Genomic DNA, 16,737 nt, shown 5'->3' with positions numbered 1-16,737 from the left:
AAGCTTTAATGTTCATAGTTTTCCCTATGAATCTGCAATCCTGCTGCAAAGCAGGGAAAGGGAATTTTGTTCAGTCTGCATTTTTAATCAACCTGACCCAATTCACACCTCCTGAACTAATATGTGAATCAGAATTTAATTATCCTTATGATAATGTATTTCCTTCTTTATTTATTAATAAAATTTCTTTTAAAGAAAAAATATCTGAATCCTCTGATACAGTTCTTGGCCCAAAAAGCAAACTAAAATGTTCACAAACACCCTGACACATTCATCAAAGTATCAAAATGGTACCCACTGACTCTTTTTACATCTTAAAGCAATGGGTGGGGGGTGGGGGGAGAATGAGAGCGGTCCTAAGATGAAACATCTGGCCTTACTTTTATTATTAGCTTAAATCTAAACATGTTATCACTGAATAATTTAGAGAATGAGCATAACTCTCAGGGAAGCATACAGTTTAAAGAACAGAACAGTACAATAAAGTTCTGTAGTCAGAATGAAAACACACAAAAACTGGAGTGTTCATTTATTAAACCATCAAACTCTCAGTGTGCTAGAATGCCCGGGGGCACAAAAATAACTTTTCAACTGACATTTAAAGGCAGTAGAGTGGGAACCAGGTCTACAGATGACATCTTAAATATGAGGTGCCATCACCGAGTAGGCTCTCTAATCGAAGATGACGGTGGGACTTGGAGGAAGAGACTCCAATTAGTTTGCAGTTAAATAAACAAAATTAAGGAAATTTTTCTTGGAGTGGGAGACTCAGGCCCAAGTCACAGTTCCCACTTACCTTCTAGCTTTTGCTGGGAAAACCTCTACAATTGACAAAATGCATGCCAGAAGAACTCCCCAGCCCCTCCCGGCAACACGCAAACTCCCAATTTACTGCCTACATAAATCCCTTCTCTATACTCTCCCAAGTTACAGCTTTCAGCTCCAAACAGCAAGTGAAGAAGCTACAACATCTAAAACTTAAAAAGATGAAACAAATATGGGACAAGTAGGCAACCTATAATGAAACATTCAAATCATCTATCTATCATTCTCATCCACTATTAAGCCTTCCACGTACAATCTACTGCAGACCCACGGAAAGAGCAAAAATGTTGTTGGTTTAAATTTTTTCCAAACATTCCTCAGGATGACCTTAAGGATCTCTTGGCTGACGCCACAGGATAATATTTTGTGACTGCCCTTCCTCTCCAAAGCAGAACCTGTCTTTCTGTGGGTGCCCTCGGGGGACACGCGCTAAGGGATGTTGTACACCTTGTGCTGCTATCTCTGATCATGGCATTCCTGGTGTGTCTGAACCCCGTTCTCAACATCAGCAGTGGTGCTGTGGTTTCTGCAGACTTTAAAACACCTCTGGGCTTGCCTGAACAGAAACGTTTTGAGAAAGAGGCACTTCTGGAAAGTATTTGCAGTAAATACTGCTCACGTTCTCTCTCTTGTCCCTTACAAAACCGAACAATTAAGCTATGGAGCGACTGGCGCTGCCTCCTAAGGTGGGTGGTCTGCGAGGTCAGGCTGGAGGCCAATTGCAGGGCGGTGGAAGGGAAGATAAAGCTGAGTGGTGTTACCTGGCTGGGGACTAAACAAAGCTTTTAGCTCCTGACAGCTCCAGTCCTTCAGCCTCCAGACAGACAAGAAGAAGAAATAACCCAGAGGAGGACAAAAGCCTAGTAAGCCTCAGTATTAAAGCAAGTCCCTCTGTTGCAGAGTCAAACATGCAAGTGCCATTACTTGGCTGATAAAAGCACCTTTCCTTAAGGGTGTACATTTTGCTCCATAATTTATTCAAATCTGAAATATGACATAAGCATCTCCATTCAAGTAATTGAAGCTACAAAATGCAGTGGCAATAAGAGAATTCACCCTCCTTTAGCTGTAGGTAAAGGTAAAGGTAAAGGTACCCCTGCCCATACGGGCCAGTCTTGACAGACTCTGGGGTTGTGCGCCCATCTCACTCAAGAGGCCAGGGGCCAGCGCTGTCCGGAGACACTTCCGGGTCACGTGGCCAGCGTGACATCGCTGCTCTGGCGAGCCAGAGCCGCACACGGAAACGCCGTTTACCTTCCCGCTGGTAAGCGGTCCCTATTTATCTACTTGCACCCGGAGGTGCTTTCGAACTGCTAGGTTGGCAGGCGCTGGGACCGAGCAGCGGGAGCGCACCCCGCCGCAGGGATTCGAACCGCCGACCTTTCGATCGGCAAGTCCTAGGCGCTGAGGCTTTAACCCACAGCGCCACCTGCGTCCCCCTATCCTTTAGCTGTAAGGCCACTCAAAAAAGCAAAAGCAAAAAATAATAATTATCAGATGCTCCTTAGAGAGTTTACAAACAGAGAGATACTTAAAACAAGAAACAACTAGCAATCAATGCATTTTATTTACTATTGTTAATGTTTTATTCATATCTGACACTTTGAACTATAAAGGATTGCCAAGATGGCTCTCAAATTTGAAATTCAAATTATCCCAGACTGTGACTCTTTGTAGTATCATGACTACAAATGTCATGATAGGACTGGGAAGGTCCACTGACCGTGGGCTTGTCACTTTCAGGCTGACCTCCTTCGTAGGGTTGTTGTGAGGATAAAATGAAAGGAGGGGACAAAGAGGAGTGAAAACGGTGGATGCCGTCCTGAGCGTCTTTGAGGAATGGGGGGATACATTGGCACCCTGGGCTCCTTCGGGAGGAAGGGCGGATATAAAGTGAATCAAATCCATCAATAAATAATGGAATGCATTATTTCATAGTGAATAAAAAGAAGGAAAGTCCAATCTTGCAGGAACTGTTCTAAATAATTAAGATTCCTAGATTAATGCAATCCAAGGTAAAATGTATGCTAGTCATGCGTGGTTTTGTCCATAATTTGGATATAGTTCAGGAATAGGTACTGTGCATAAGAGGCAGTGGAAGCAAGAATCTGGTGCTTAGTAAATGTGGTGGGAACATTTAACCCACGGTGGCAGTGACACTTCTGAAAGGAAAGCAACTAACTGAATGAACAAAAGCACCTAAGACCAGGTTCAAGGCAAGATCAGATTGCTTGCTAACTTGCTCAGCTTGTTGTTTCCAAAGACAAATTAATTCAACCTGCCCCATAGAGACTATTTTTTAAAACACAAAAGAATTTGTACTGAAATACATCACCACCACCTCTCCCCAACTTAAGACACTGCTAAAAATATTCAGTTTTTAGGTTTCATCATGCAATGCACACATCTTTCTAGGGAAAATGTCAAAAAGTAACTATAAATTTTATAGGATGCAACTGCTTGTTATAAATTAACAATTCAAGTTTACTGCTCAAACAGAACAAGTGAGCCTCTCTTACAATCTATTGGATTCTTTCACTAGAGAAAAAAACACACCTTGACACCATACTCCCCCAATGTTAGTTTTCTATGCAATAATCCGTATTACAGAAATGTGGGACACTCAGTGGCTCAATTCATGCACACAATAGAACATTCACTGATTTGTTTCACTAAACCTTCCCTTCAGCAATAAGTTCACAAAAACCCTACAGGCATTCATTCCAGTGGACGCTTTTGTCTCAGTGGATAAAGGTGCAATCCAATATACATTCACTGAGGCATAAGACCTACTGAACACAGAGGGGCTTGCTTCTGAGTAAATGTGCTTGGGACTGCATTGCATGTCTCTGATATAGCAAATGTCAGCATTAAAGTGGTTAGAAGAAAAGAGGACTGTTTAGTCAAGGAAAACAACGAGCCAGCAGATAACTGGATGCTGCTCCAAGTGTCAGAAGTTGGAAATGGTCCACAGGATCTGCTGCTCTGATGTAAGCAAATCTGTGGAAGCTCCCTGGTCTAGGCCCATCTGGGGAAAAGGTTATGGCCACTGAGGCTGATTCTTGATGAAGGAACTGGCATGAGTTCGTTTTTGAGTGGAAGAGTTTTGCCTCTTCATCTAAACAAAGGGTCTGAATGCCTATTCCAGGAAAGGACAGACTTCAGGCTTATGGGAACTATGTGCCTTTTACTGGGACCCCAGATTCACCAGCCCAAGCCAAATGCAAAAGAGAAATAATTATAACGAATGAAATCTGAGCCCAGGAATAGGCCTTTGACATCAAACCATATTAACTGCTGGTGGACCTCTTTTATACTTTAATTGCTCAAACAAGTATCTTGTGCATTCAGTAGAGGACGTACAACCATACTGTGGCTTCCTACGTACAACAGAGAGCTAAGTGGAAGCAAGCTCAAATTGTATACCACAGTTCTTCCAGGAAAGAGCTGGAGGAAGGCAAATGACCATGTGACGAATGAAAAACAGAATTTACAAGTTGCGTTCAGGTTCCTTTTGTTGATAACGAAGGCTTCCTCTTAAGTGTTTGTCAACTGTCCTATGGTGTGTTGGTTCTAACTGTGCAATGTAAATTATTCAAGGCACATACATAACTTTTCAATTAACAAACTGCTTGGCTCATGAAAACATATACACACCATTTATAAGTAGCAGTCCTAGACTAAATATCTCATGATAAGGAGGTTACTATGAATTAAAAATGAGTTTCTAATAAAATATTTAATGACATCTGAAATTAAGTGAAAGTTAAAAGTTTCCCCATTAAAATGTATCTGTCTTTCTCTTCCACCCCCCCCCCCGATTTGCAAAACCTGTTAAGATGCAGAATGATGCATTTTCATGTATTAAAAACAGAATGCAGAATAGCCCATGTGAATTCCAAGACTTCAACTAGGTGAGAGGGCAACAAACCCAACATGTACAAAGCGGACGTTAGCTTTCTTTCAGGCGAATGCGCCCCTGCCCCTAAACATTTGTCTCCTTACCGAGTGTCTCCTTTTGCCACTTATCCCATAGCTGGACAGAGTGGAAGCAGTTAGAGGGAAGTTATGCGGCAGCAAGCAGTGAACGTGAGATGGCTTCAACCCCTGACCACAGTGGGGGCCCCTGTCAGTGGAATGCTCTCCCCAGGGAAACATGCCTAGTGCCATCCTTGTCAGCCTCTAGGCAACAGGCTAGGACTTTTATTGTATACCCAAGCTAATTTGTGTTGTCTCCTATGGTGGTGCTCATCTATTGTGGGGTGGGTACGAATTATTCCTATTAATATGTTGTTGGGTGAGCATTTTACACATTTTGTATTCTTCATTGGTATAAACTGCTTTATATGCTGTATTTTACCTTGTCAAGTTGCTTTGAGAACTTTTACTGTATAAACCAACTGATAAATGTAATTAGTGTTATTATTAATAAGAATAAGTCCCCTCACGCAAATGTCCTTTTTTTCTAAAATGTTGCCTCTTACTTTACAGATGATGGGGTTGTGGTTTGAGCCCCTCCTTCCGCAAACTTGTAAGCTCCCGATTCTGCTCCTTTTTACGTGTCAGAGGAAGATACAAATGTCCGCACATCACATTGGTAAAATCAAGGAAACACAACACCCACGATGTAAGTGGTCCAGTTATATCAGGTATTTCTAGTCGCCGCTATGGCACTAACACAGTTAATTCAAAGTTAAAGCATTACATACCATTAACTGGTGCATCAACAGGTCCATTAAAAATGTAATCTTGTTGCTGAACAAAACATAGGTGCAGTTTTCCACACAGTTACTGCAGGCCAGGTGATAAGCGTTTATTGTACTGCAGAGTGACCTAAGAGATAAAGTGAAATTTTAATCATCTTAAGGGAAAATTGCCAGTCAAGGTGATATAAATCAATAGTTCTGTGGGACATCTTTTGAGCTTGATTTTTATGCCAACAGCAGACCACAGCCAAAGGACAAATTAAATTTTGAATACAGAACACAACAGGAGGAAAGAAAGAACCCATAAAATAAAAAAATTGAATTTCCAGATAAAAAGATGAAGTTAAATGTGGCCCTCAAAGGTCTAGCAAACTACTTAAAATACTTTGGTAAGATTCTTAGGTAAATATACAAAGGGAGAGAGATCCACGATTATTGGGCTGCTTCTCCACAGGGGATGATGATGTGAATAATAAGAGCACTGTCACCACGGCCAGGAGTCGCTGCTCAGCAGCCGAAGGTGGTTGCTGTGGCTCATCTCTCCTGCAATGTGGCCCTGTGGAATGGCGGCAGACGGCAACGCTTCTGCAAGGGAGGAGGCGAGCTGTACTTGCAGCTCCTGCCTTCTCACCTGTCCCTCAGATGCAGCCTATTTAAATGGGGTAATTGTTTGCAATGCACACAACATCCTAAAATTTGAGAGTGTAAACCTTTATTCTTTAAGACGATCAGATGAAGCATGATCCCTATGTTCATAGAGCAATGTGGGCTCATTTTGGAACAGTGTGGTTCTTTCTATAAAAAGTTACCACTCAGAGGACATTATTACCGTAGATTCCGGCGTATTAGGTGACTGGGCGCATTAGACGACCCCCCAAATTAGCAGCTGCAATTTGGGGATTTGTCTTATAAGCCCAGTCGCCTAATATGCTGGGCAGCTCCAGGCCGGGAGAAAGCCGCCCGGTGCGCAGCTGAGCCTGTCGCTCGCTGCTGCTGCTGCTTCCAAAGCAGCAACGGGGGCGGGGCGGGGATCAGGCTCCACTCTGCGCCACCCACACCCGGCGTATAAGGCGACCCCCAACTTTTAAACCTCTTTTCTGGGGTTAAAAAGTCGCCTTATACGCTGGAATCTATGGTATTTGGGCAATATACACATTATGGGATGCGGGTGATGCTGTGGTCTATACCATAGAGCCTAGGGGTTGCGGATCAGAAGGTCGGTGGTTTGAATCCCCACAATGGGGTGAGCTCCTGTTGCTCGATCCCAGCTCCTGCCAACCTAGCAGTTCGAAAGCACGTCAAAGTGCGGGAAGGTAAACAACATTTCTGTGCGCTGCTCTGGTTCGCCAGAAGCGGCTTAGTGATGCTGGCCACATGACCTGGAAGCTGTATGCCAGTAAAGCGAGATGAGCGCCGCAACCCCAGAGTTGTCCGCGACTGGACTTAGCGGTCAGGGGTCCCTTTACCTTTACCTATTATGCAAATAAATAAATAAATATTCTGCCTGTCCATGGCAGTCTCAACAGCTGCCCTGTGGCTGAAATTTAAGCATAAAACAAAAACTCTGAAAGCTAGGATTCATTAAAAGTGAAGTCTCTTTGTACAGGGCATAACAAGGTAAAGGGTGAAACACACGTGGCTCCATATGTATACAAAAGCCCTTAAAGTGATACATGTTTTACTAATCCTTAATAAAAGAGCATCTGCAAATGATCATAGCGGACATTTCTAGCATTTTGACATTGCCATGTAACCATCTTTTACAATAAATGTAGCATTAGGGAAGAGACAATCAATGGTCAATTCTGTTGAAAAATCATCAGCGACAAAGGTACATGAGCACCATCTTCCTGTCTAACTGACAGTGCTCAGCTGGGACCAGTTCATAAAGGCATCACCTGGGAAGTGGTGCAATGTGACAAAAGAGGAAACAGGGAAACAAAACAAAAGCCAACAAAAAACAGAACCTTGCCAATGCACCTGAATGACTTGAGAATACAAAAGGTCATAACCCATCACCTTACAGACAACTGGGACTTATTCCATAGTTTAGGGAGCCATTTACACCTCTTAAGAGTGTGGAAAGAACACAAAGGCAGCTATTTTGTCCTAAGCTGCGTACAGTTATAAATGACTACACTAGATGTCAGACAGCAGTCAAGCAGAACAAACTGCTATATGATTGTCAACCATTTAGGCCTTCTGAAAACTTTTCTTCTTTTTTGTGGCAACATATGCTTTCTGGCACTTTGGGCACAGCTGATGCAGTAATTTGCAAAGGTCGCAGCAGTTCCTTCAGTTAAAAGGCAAACGTGATGTACATGAAGGTAGAGGTTGGCAAATTGACTTTTGTGGCTCTGACCCCACCTGCCTCCTCCACGTGGTTGACAAAGCTGGGCAGAGTTTAAATGGAAGGCCTATGCTGATGATCTGGTTTTATCTTTAAAGGAACCACCAACAAGTGTCGGGAAAGCATTAGAGGAATTAGAGGAATTTGGTAAACTATCTGGATTTAAGTTAAATAAAACAAAGACTAAAATGATGGTTACAAACCTGGATAAGAATGAGACAGAACAACTGGAACAAAAATTTGGAATTAATGCGGTGAGAAAAGTAAAATATTTAGGGATTTGGCTAATGATGAAAAATATTAATTTATTTAGTGATAATTATACGCCAGTGTGGAAAGGGATTAAAAAGGACCTGGGCATTTGGAACAGATTAAAGCTATCCTGGAGCGGAAGATTAGCTGCAATTAAAATGAGTATCTTACTGAAGATGTTGTTTCTTTTTCAAATGATACCTGTGATCAAAGGGACATCCCAGTTTAAAGATTGGCAAAAAACTCTATCAAGATTCATTTGGCAAGGAAAGAGACCTAGGATTAAATTTCAACTATTGACAGATAAGAAGGAGAGAGGAGGGTTCTCTGTACCAAACTTGAGGTTATACTATGAAGCATCTTGTTTATGCTGGATAAAAGAATGGATTATTTTAAAAAATATTGATTTATTGGACCTTGAAGGATATAATAATAGATACGGATGGCATTCTTATCTATGGCACAACAAGGTGAAAATACACAAAGGTTTTACAAACCACATCTTCAGGGGCGCCTTATACGACGTATGGGACAAAAATAAAAACTTGCTAGAGAGAACTACACCCTGGTGGTTATCCCCGACAGATGTGTTAATAACTAAAAAATTAAATATGGAGGGAAAGAGAATAACTTATGAAGATATATTAGTGAAAACAGAGTACGGGTGGAAAATTAAACCATACGAGGAAATAAAAGATGGGCTTACAGGATGGTTACAATACCATCAGGTAAATGGTTTAGTAAAAGAGGATAAAAAAAGGGATTCAGTGAGAAAAAGTCAAAATATCAAATAGACATCTTGTAAAGCAGAACAAAACTCCTGTCTAAAATGTACGATTACCTGCTGGAATGGGATACTAAGGATGAGATGGTTAAAGAAGTTATGATAAAGTGGGCTGTTGATTTTGGCTATAATACTGAATACGATAAATGGACTAAACTATGGAACGAAGGGATGAAATTTACAGCATGGTCAACCTTAAGAGAGAATTTGGGGAAAATGATGGAGCAGCAGAAAACAACCTTTCTTCCTCCTCTATGTGACATCCTTTTATATATTTGAACATGGCTATCATATCACCCCTTAACCTCCTCTTCTCCAGGGTAAACATGCCCTTAGCCGTTCCTCATAAGGCATCGTTTCCAGGCCTTTGACCATTTTGGTTGCCCTCCTCTGGACACGTTCCAGTTTGTCAGTGTCCTTCTTGAACTGTGGTGCCCAGAACTGGACACAGTACTCCAGGTGAGGTCTGACCAGAGCAGAATACAGTGGCACTATTACTTCCCTTGATCTAGATGCTATACTCCTATTGATGCAGCCCAGAATTGCATTGGCTTTTTTAGCTGCCGCGTCACACTGTTGGCTCATGTCAAGTTTGTGGTCAACCAAGACTCCTAGATCCTTTTCACATGTACTGCTCTCAAGCCAGGTGTCACCCATCTTGTATTTGTGCCTCTCATTTTTTTTGCCCAAGTGCAATACTTTACATTTCTCCCTGTTAAAATTCATCTTGTTTGTTTTGGCACAGTTCTCTAATCTGTCAAGGTCGTTTTGAAGTGTGATCCTGTCCTCTGGGGTGTTAGCCACCCCTCCCAGTTTGGTGTCATCTGCAAATTTGATCAGGATGCCCTTGAGTCCATCATCCAAGTCGTTGATAAATATGTTGAATAAGACCGGCCCCAAGACAGAACCCTGTGGCACCCCACTAGTCACTCTTCTCCAGGATGAAGAGGAACCATTGATGAGCACCCTTTGGGTTCGGTGAACAGGAATCCAAATCTTTCTGTCATCCTTCTGCCGTGCTATGTAGTGCCAGGAGGTCAGGTTGGGAGACGATTGGCACCCCTGAACATAAGCAGATTCTAGCAATTCTTCTTTAGGAAAGAGCAGATAAAAGAGCAGACATATCCCTGTCAACCAGGAGTATCAGGAATCATTTGTTGACTTAAAAAGAAGAAGAGGAGGAGGAAGAGGAAGAGGAAGAGGAAGAAGAACAAGAGGAACATTTAAAATCCATGGCCAAGTTTCTGTTTGTGCTATGGCTTCTTGTAGCCAGAAGGAAAGCAGTATCGGAATTGTTTTACTTTAACCATGTTGAGATTAGTAAACTTTTGCCTTGTTCATGGGTTTTAAAGATGTTGCAACCCATCCATAGCCCTCAAGATAGGGATGGGTACATGGGCGAAGCCAGAATTTATGTTGGGGGTGGGGCAGAACCTTAGTTGGTTAAGTATTTTGTACTGATTTACTTGATGGGGGGGGGGCAGCTGTCCCTCCTTGTCTACACCATGGAAGGCTAGATAGTTAAAGCAAATCTTACATCTACAGTGACCACCAGACATTTGAGCAAATGCGAGGTATATACTTGCTTGTCAGCAGGGACTGTGATTGGATTATTTGTCAAGATTCCTATAGGAAAGGTTATGTCCTTCCTTTTGCCCAGTTGCCTTTCTTCTGCCAGACCTGCCCAATTCCTGACAACTTCAGAGTAGGTCTCATTCTGTGTGCCCCCACCTTCAGAGGTAAACTGGTTGTCAACCAGAGTTAATGTCTTGCAACTCAATCCGCTGATTTACCAGGCAGCTGTGCCATTTGGAAGAACAGTGCCCATGGATGCTACCCGACCTTGGCCTCCCTTAACCCCCCCTGCAAAATCTGGGGACTCCAAGCAGTGCCAAACAGCTGGATCTAGCCACTCTTTTCATTTCCCATAATAGAGTCAACACTGTTCTAGAGCATTATGGGAAATAAAAAGGGTGTCCAGAGACAGCCACTCAGCAAGTCCATCATGGCCCATTGACAGGGAACACTGCCCAGACTGGGCCTGCGCAAACCTGGAGCCAGCTATGCCATTTGGATATTAGGTTAAACGAAAATTCCACAGATGTTTAAGGATATTTTATTATTCCCACTTCTGTGTGGATTTCTGCCTACCATTTTTTAAATAGAATATTTATTAAGATTTTACAAAGACATAAATACAAAAATACATAAAAAAGAAAAAAGGAAAATAAAAATACAAAATGCAAAAGACAAAAAGATAAGAAAAAATTAAAAACAAAACCATTTTTTATAACTTTAACGTCATTAGCTTGTTTCCTTGACGTCCTCACACCTCCCCTTTTTGTAATCCCATTTACATAATCAAATCAGCAAATCCTTACCCTCTTTCATTTATCTTAACTCTATATCTTAACATATTATAACTCTATAATTCCATCCATTATCAATTCCTTTTTGCATATTCTTATTAACTTTGTTGCTAATGCCACTTATTTTTAATCCAACATCATTTTAACATTCATTAATTTTACAGTGTTTCTGCAAATAGTCTTTAAATTTCTTCCAATCTTCTTCCACCAACTCTTCTCCCAGGTGTCGGATTCTTAGTTTTGGGATCTAACAGTTCTGTTTCCAATTTTGATTTTTCCACCTGGGAGCCAATTTTTTTGTCCAAATTATAGGCCTCTCTTATTTGATAATAATGAAGCCAGTCTCGCACTTTATCTTTTAATTTCTCAAAACTCTGCAATTTCAATTTGTCTCCTTCTTGTTCCAATATTTCCCAATATTTCGGCCATTTGGCCTCCATATTGAGCTTTTTCTGAGCCTTCGCTTCCACTGGTGACAACCACCTTGGGGTTTTATTTTCCAGTAAGTCTTTGTATCTTATCCAGACATTAAACAATGCTTTCCTGAAAATATGGTTTTTAAATGCTTTATGTGCTTTAACCTTGTCGTACCACAAATATGCATGCCATCCAAAAACGTTATTGAAACCTTCTAAGTCCAAAATGTCTGTGTTCTCAAGAAGCAGCCAGTCTTTCAACCAGCAGAATGCTGCTGATTCATAGTAAAGTTTAAGGTCTGGCAGGGCAAATCCGCCTCTTTCCTTTGCGTCAGTTAGTATTTTAAATTTTATTCTGGGCTTCTTGCCCTGCCAGACAAATCTAGAAATGTCTCTCTGCCACTTCTTGAAACAGTCCATCTTGTCCAAAATTTGCAATGATTGAAACAGAAATAACATCTTTGGCAGTACATTCATCTTTATAGCTGCAATTCGACCCAACAAGGAAAGCTTCAAATTTGACCATATTTCTAAATCTTTTTTCACTTCTGTCCAACATTTCTCATAGTTATCTTTAAATAAGTTTAAATTCTTAGCAGTCATATTAACCCCCAAATATTTTACTTTCTTAACTAATGTTAAACCTGTCTCCTTCTGAAACCTCTCTTTCTCAATCAGTGTAAAATTTTTCCCAAGAACTTTAGTTTTTGACTTGTTTAACTTAAATCCTGCCACATGACCAAATTCTTGAATCAATTCTAATACTCTTTTCGTACTAGATTCTGGCTCCTAGGTCATCTGCAAAAGCTTTCAATTCTGCCTACCACTTTTAAAGTAGCCAGCTTCCATTTTTTACAACATACTATTATGTTAGCATTTTATTTCTGCACAACCTTAGAAATCGCATGCTCTAAAGGCAGGAGAGAAATATTTCATAGAAATTAAATTTGTGAAACAAAAAACAAGGCATTGTTCCAATAGTAACTCGTTGAATCTGGGTGAGTCAGCTGCACATCAACATATCCTGCCTATAAAGAATAACTAAAATGGTTTGTTCTTAAAAATCATTCAATCAAGATTTGTCATTTATTAATAAAGAACCTCTTCTATTTTTTTGCTTAACACAAAAAATAAATTTAAAACACATACAGTTTGAAAAATAAATTTATTTAAAAATGTTTTTAATTGTTTATCTTGAATTAAAGTCCACACATTGGCTGTTTTACTGCAACATTTCTAAAGCCAACTCACACAAGCATCCATTCCCCAAGTGGTAAAACTTCAGGAACTTCACCAAGGCGGCTAAGGCAAATTCTGTCATTTATTCTACGCTACAACATGGAGGCAGAAAACCAGCAGTATAAGCTTGTTAACCTCAGACAGCGATAATTATAATATATTTAGAAATGTTGTCGGCTCAGGTTCAGAGATACAATTTTTAAATTCAGAATGCAAAGTGTTGGCAGCAGAGCAGGTCCCAGGTGGTTTAGAGGGTTAAATGGCAGATTAAAGTCAGCAAACTAATTTCTTAATTTTAATCTTATTAAGGAAACGACAGCTGTCTAGTGTTACCATTTCTGTACAAGGTCCCTGAGATGAGCATGAAATGGTTTATGAATTAAACAAGACACCCCCACACCCCCACTTAAACACAAAGGTTTGCAAAATTCCACTTTCCATGTATGTTGTTCATAGAATCATAAAAATGTAGATTTGGAAGGGACCCCGAGGATCATCTAGTCCAACCCCCTGCAATGCAGGAATCGCAACATGCAGTCCCCATTTAATCTGAAACCATACCGGACCCTGCATAGGTTTGCAAATATGCTAGCAGTTTTACCGCTGCACCACTGGGATTATGATTTATTCAACTGATATACCACCCTTTATCAAAATGTCCCAGGGTGCAGTACAACATTAAAAACACATTACAGAACATCAATGATAAAAACACAGTAAAAAGCATACAGACAGACAGCCTAATAATAACATAGTCATCATAATAATAGTCGCCCCCCCCCTTCACAGGCCATAGAATATTTAATAGCCATAGGCCTGGGTAAAGAAGCATTCCACAATCAGGCCGCCACAGAAAAGGCCTGTTCTCTTGCTGCCACCTTCCAAAACTCTCAGGGAGAAGGCACACAAAGAAAGGCCACAGATGACAAGCACAGGTAGTAGATTGGTTCGTATGGGCAGAGGCCGTCCTTAAGGTACTGAGGTCCTGATCTCTGTAAGGTCAACACCAGCACTTTGAATTGGGCCCAGAAGCTAATCAGCAGCCAGTGCAATTGTGCCAGATTATATGTGTTATATGCTCAAATTGTCTTGTTCTGGTGAGTGATCTGGTTTTGTAATGGCAGCCCCACGCACAATGCATTGCAGCAATACAGCTTGGAGGTTGCCAGAATGTAGGCCACAGAAGTTAGGCTCTCCCTGTCCAGAGAGGGATGCAGCTGGGCCACCAGCCGAAGCTGACAGAAGGCCACCTGAGCCTCAAACAACAGAAGTGGACACAGCAGCACCCCCAAGCTATGTACCTGCTCCTTAAGAAGGAGGGAAACCCTATCAAGAGCAGGCAGTCTTCCACCTATCTGGTCTAGGGAACCATCCACTAACATTGCCTCTGTCTTATCTGGACTGAGCTTCAGTTTATTGGATTTAGTTATTGGGGCATTTCCTGTTTCCCCTGCCCAGCATCACACACCTCAAAGCATATCCAGCATGCAAAGAGCTTATTATAATAGTTGAATGTAATATGATTGGTGGCTGCTTTGTCTTAGGTTCCCTAAATCAGCTTGAACCCTACAATCTGTCTACCTCTGAAGCATGGTTGTGCTTTTCTAGTAAATTCCTCCTATTTTTCCTAAGATTTGGCTGCAAGAAACTATGTACAACTTGATTCACAGCATGTTTACATGTACTTTGTCATGCAATGGTAAAAAATAGGTGCATTGTATACTGGGATGCACCAGAGCTCCATAGCAGAGCACATGCTTTTCAGGCAGAGGGTTTCCTGGCTGATCCTGGGCATCTTCCCCTATAGGAACCAGGCTGCAGGCGATGGGGAAAGATTTCTGTCTGAGACTCTGCAGAGCTACTGCCGGTCTGGGCAGACAACCCTGGGAAGGACAAATGAACAGTCTGACCTGGCTTGTGACAGTTTCCTACGTTCCTATGATATTTTAAAAGAAAGATTTATAATGAAATTATAACTTGATGTCTGGCAGAACAAGATGTTCTTCTCTACCTGCCAAGCCAGAGTAGCACTGCTGAAGCTTTGTTGTTTAGTCGTGTCCGACTCTTTGTGACCCCATGAACCAGAGCACGCCAGGCTCTGAAGCTACATCAGTGCAAACTCCTCTACCTGCCACAGGTGATGGCCCAGACACATGGATAAGCTACTGTTTTCCAAATGCCTCGGATCAGCAACTTGTGTGAAGCCCAGCACATTTATCATCTGCTTATTTTCTCAAGTCAAAGGAAACGGCGGGGGGGGGGGCGGGGGCGGGGGAGAGAAAGTTAGAATTGGAAACGTCATAGAATTTACTATGGTTTTTCAAATTTTAAGTCTGGCTATGGCCCAGTTTGCACATCATGGAAAACCATAGTTAATGGTTTGCTGTGAACATGGAGGTTTGCACTTTCCTTAGCATGAGCAACAAATCATGATACTTAGCTTAGTGTTAGGCCAAAACCATGGATCATTGTTTGTTTTGCTCCAACTACAACTACTAAGTCAAGAACAAGACTTGGAAACACATCATGATTTGGAGTGAATCAAGCAATTATCCTCAGTTTGGATATAATGCTAGGCAGTGATCATGGTTTGTCACTCCTGCTCATGCCAGGGGAGGAGGGAAGTGGATGCAACATGTGTTCATGGTAAACCATCAACTACGGCTTACTGTAACATGTGAATGCACCCAAAAGCTCCAAAATGCAAAATCATGAAAATATTTTAGGGATTTGTAGCCGGTCTTCCTACAAAAATCTTACATTAGGTAATAAATGCAAGTATTCCATTTCTTTAAAGTGAATTTCCATGCAGCTACAGAGAAAAGGTTTGAATCTTTAGCACTGTACCTTGAAAACAATAATAAAAAAACAATAATAAAAAACAATAGAGTGCTTCTGTTTGCCCACACTTTCATGCATATACACACTCATACACTCTCTCAAACCTCAGATTTAACTGCCTAACATGAGATAGATGATGATAGATAGATAGATAGATAGATAGATAGATAGATAGATAGATAGATAGATAGATAGATGATATAGATAGATAGATTATAGAAATCTGTATGATTTATATGAAGGTTGATTCTATTTCCCAACTTCCAATGAAAATGAAATATTTGGAGGTGATGAAGTGATTAAGCACTCTAGCAAGCTGAAATATTTCCATAGCTTAACTACTCTGTCATTTTATTAGCTATAGAGACATAGGCCAGGATCCAAATAATTACTAGCTTGTGTGTCCAATAGGATGTGGACCTGCATTGTTTCATACAGTCATAGCCACACATGGCAACATCTTACCTGGGTTTTCAAAAGCAGTTGGGGATACAGCACATTGGCTTGCTGTTCAAGGGCGGAAAGAAGCGCTTTGGAGCATGTAAAGAAGCTGCCTCTCTAGGTGACAGCCATTTTTTCTACAGCAAACACTATCGATTATAAATCTGTGTATGAGTTAACTTAACCACCTGACTGTTGTGTTTTTAGCAGGAAGCACCACAAGTCTTTCTTGCAGCTGCTTCTCTCTCTCTCTCTCTCTCTCTCTCTCTCTCTCTCTCTCTCTGTGTGTGTGTGTGTGTGTGTGTGTGTGAGAGAGAGAGAGAGAGAGAGAGAGAGAGAGAGAGAGAGAGAAATATATGTTGCCTGGAACTATATGGCGGAAAGGTGGCCTATAAATGCAATAAGTAAATAATCTGCATCCACTTCTCTTTGCTGTGTTGTTTCCCCTGTGTTGAATTTTAGATTGTAAACTCCTTGGGGCAAGGACCTGTCTTTCTGCTTATATTAAATTGCT

At 41.2% G+C, this 16,737-nt stretch overlaps 3 protein-coding genes across 6 annotated transcripts in view; all 3 read right to left on the bottom strand.

Moving 5' to 3' along the window:
* Positions 1–16,737, bottom strand: part of TSPAN3 (tetraspanin 3) — a 939,276-nt gene that overhangs the window by 664,143 nt on the left and 258,396 nt on the right. The gene's annotated exons all lie outside the window — the stretch shown is intronic.
* Positions 1–16,737, bottom strand: part of SCAPER (S-phase cyclin A associated protein in the ER) — a 220,411-nt gene that overhangs the window by 53,795 nt on the left and 149,879 nt on the right. For all 4 annotated transcript variants that reach the window (XM_083698190.1, XM_083698191.1, XM_083698192.1 and 1 more), the window contains one exon: positions 5,535–5,658. In XM_083698190.1, coding sequence (XP_083554316.1) covers positions 5,535–5,658 — 124 coding nt within the window. The remainder of the gene's footprint in view (positions 1–5,534; positions 5,659–16,737) is intronic.
* Positions 1–16,737, bottom strand: part of ETFA (electron transfer flavoprotein subunit alpha) — a 284,709-nt gene that overhangs the window by 152,904 nt on the left and 115,068 nt on the right. The gene's annotated exons all lie outside the window — the stretch shown is intronic.

The sequence above is a fragment of the Podarcis gaigeae genome (genome assembly GCF_964106915.1).
Source record: "Podarcis gaigeae genome assembly, chromosome: 9".
Classification (NCBI taxonomy): Eukaryota; Metazoa; Chordata; class Lepidosauria; order Squamata; family Lacertidae; genus Podarcis; species Podarcis gaigeae.
Note: the sequence above shows the minus strand (reverse complement) of the source record. Positions and strands in the feature narration are given on the sequence as shown.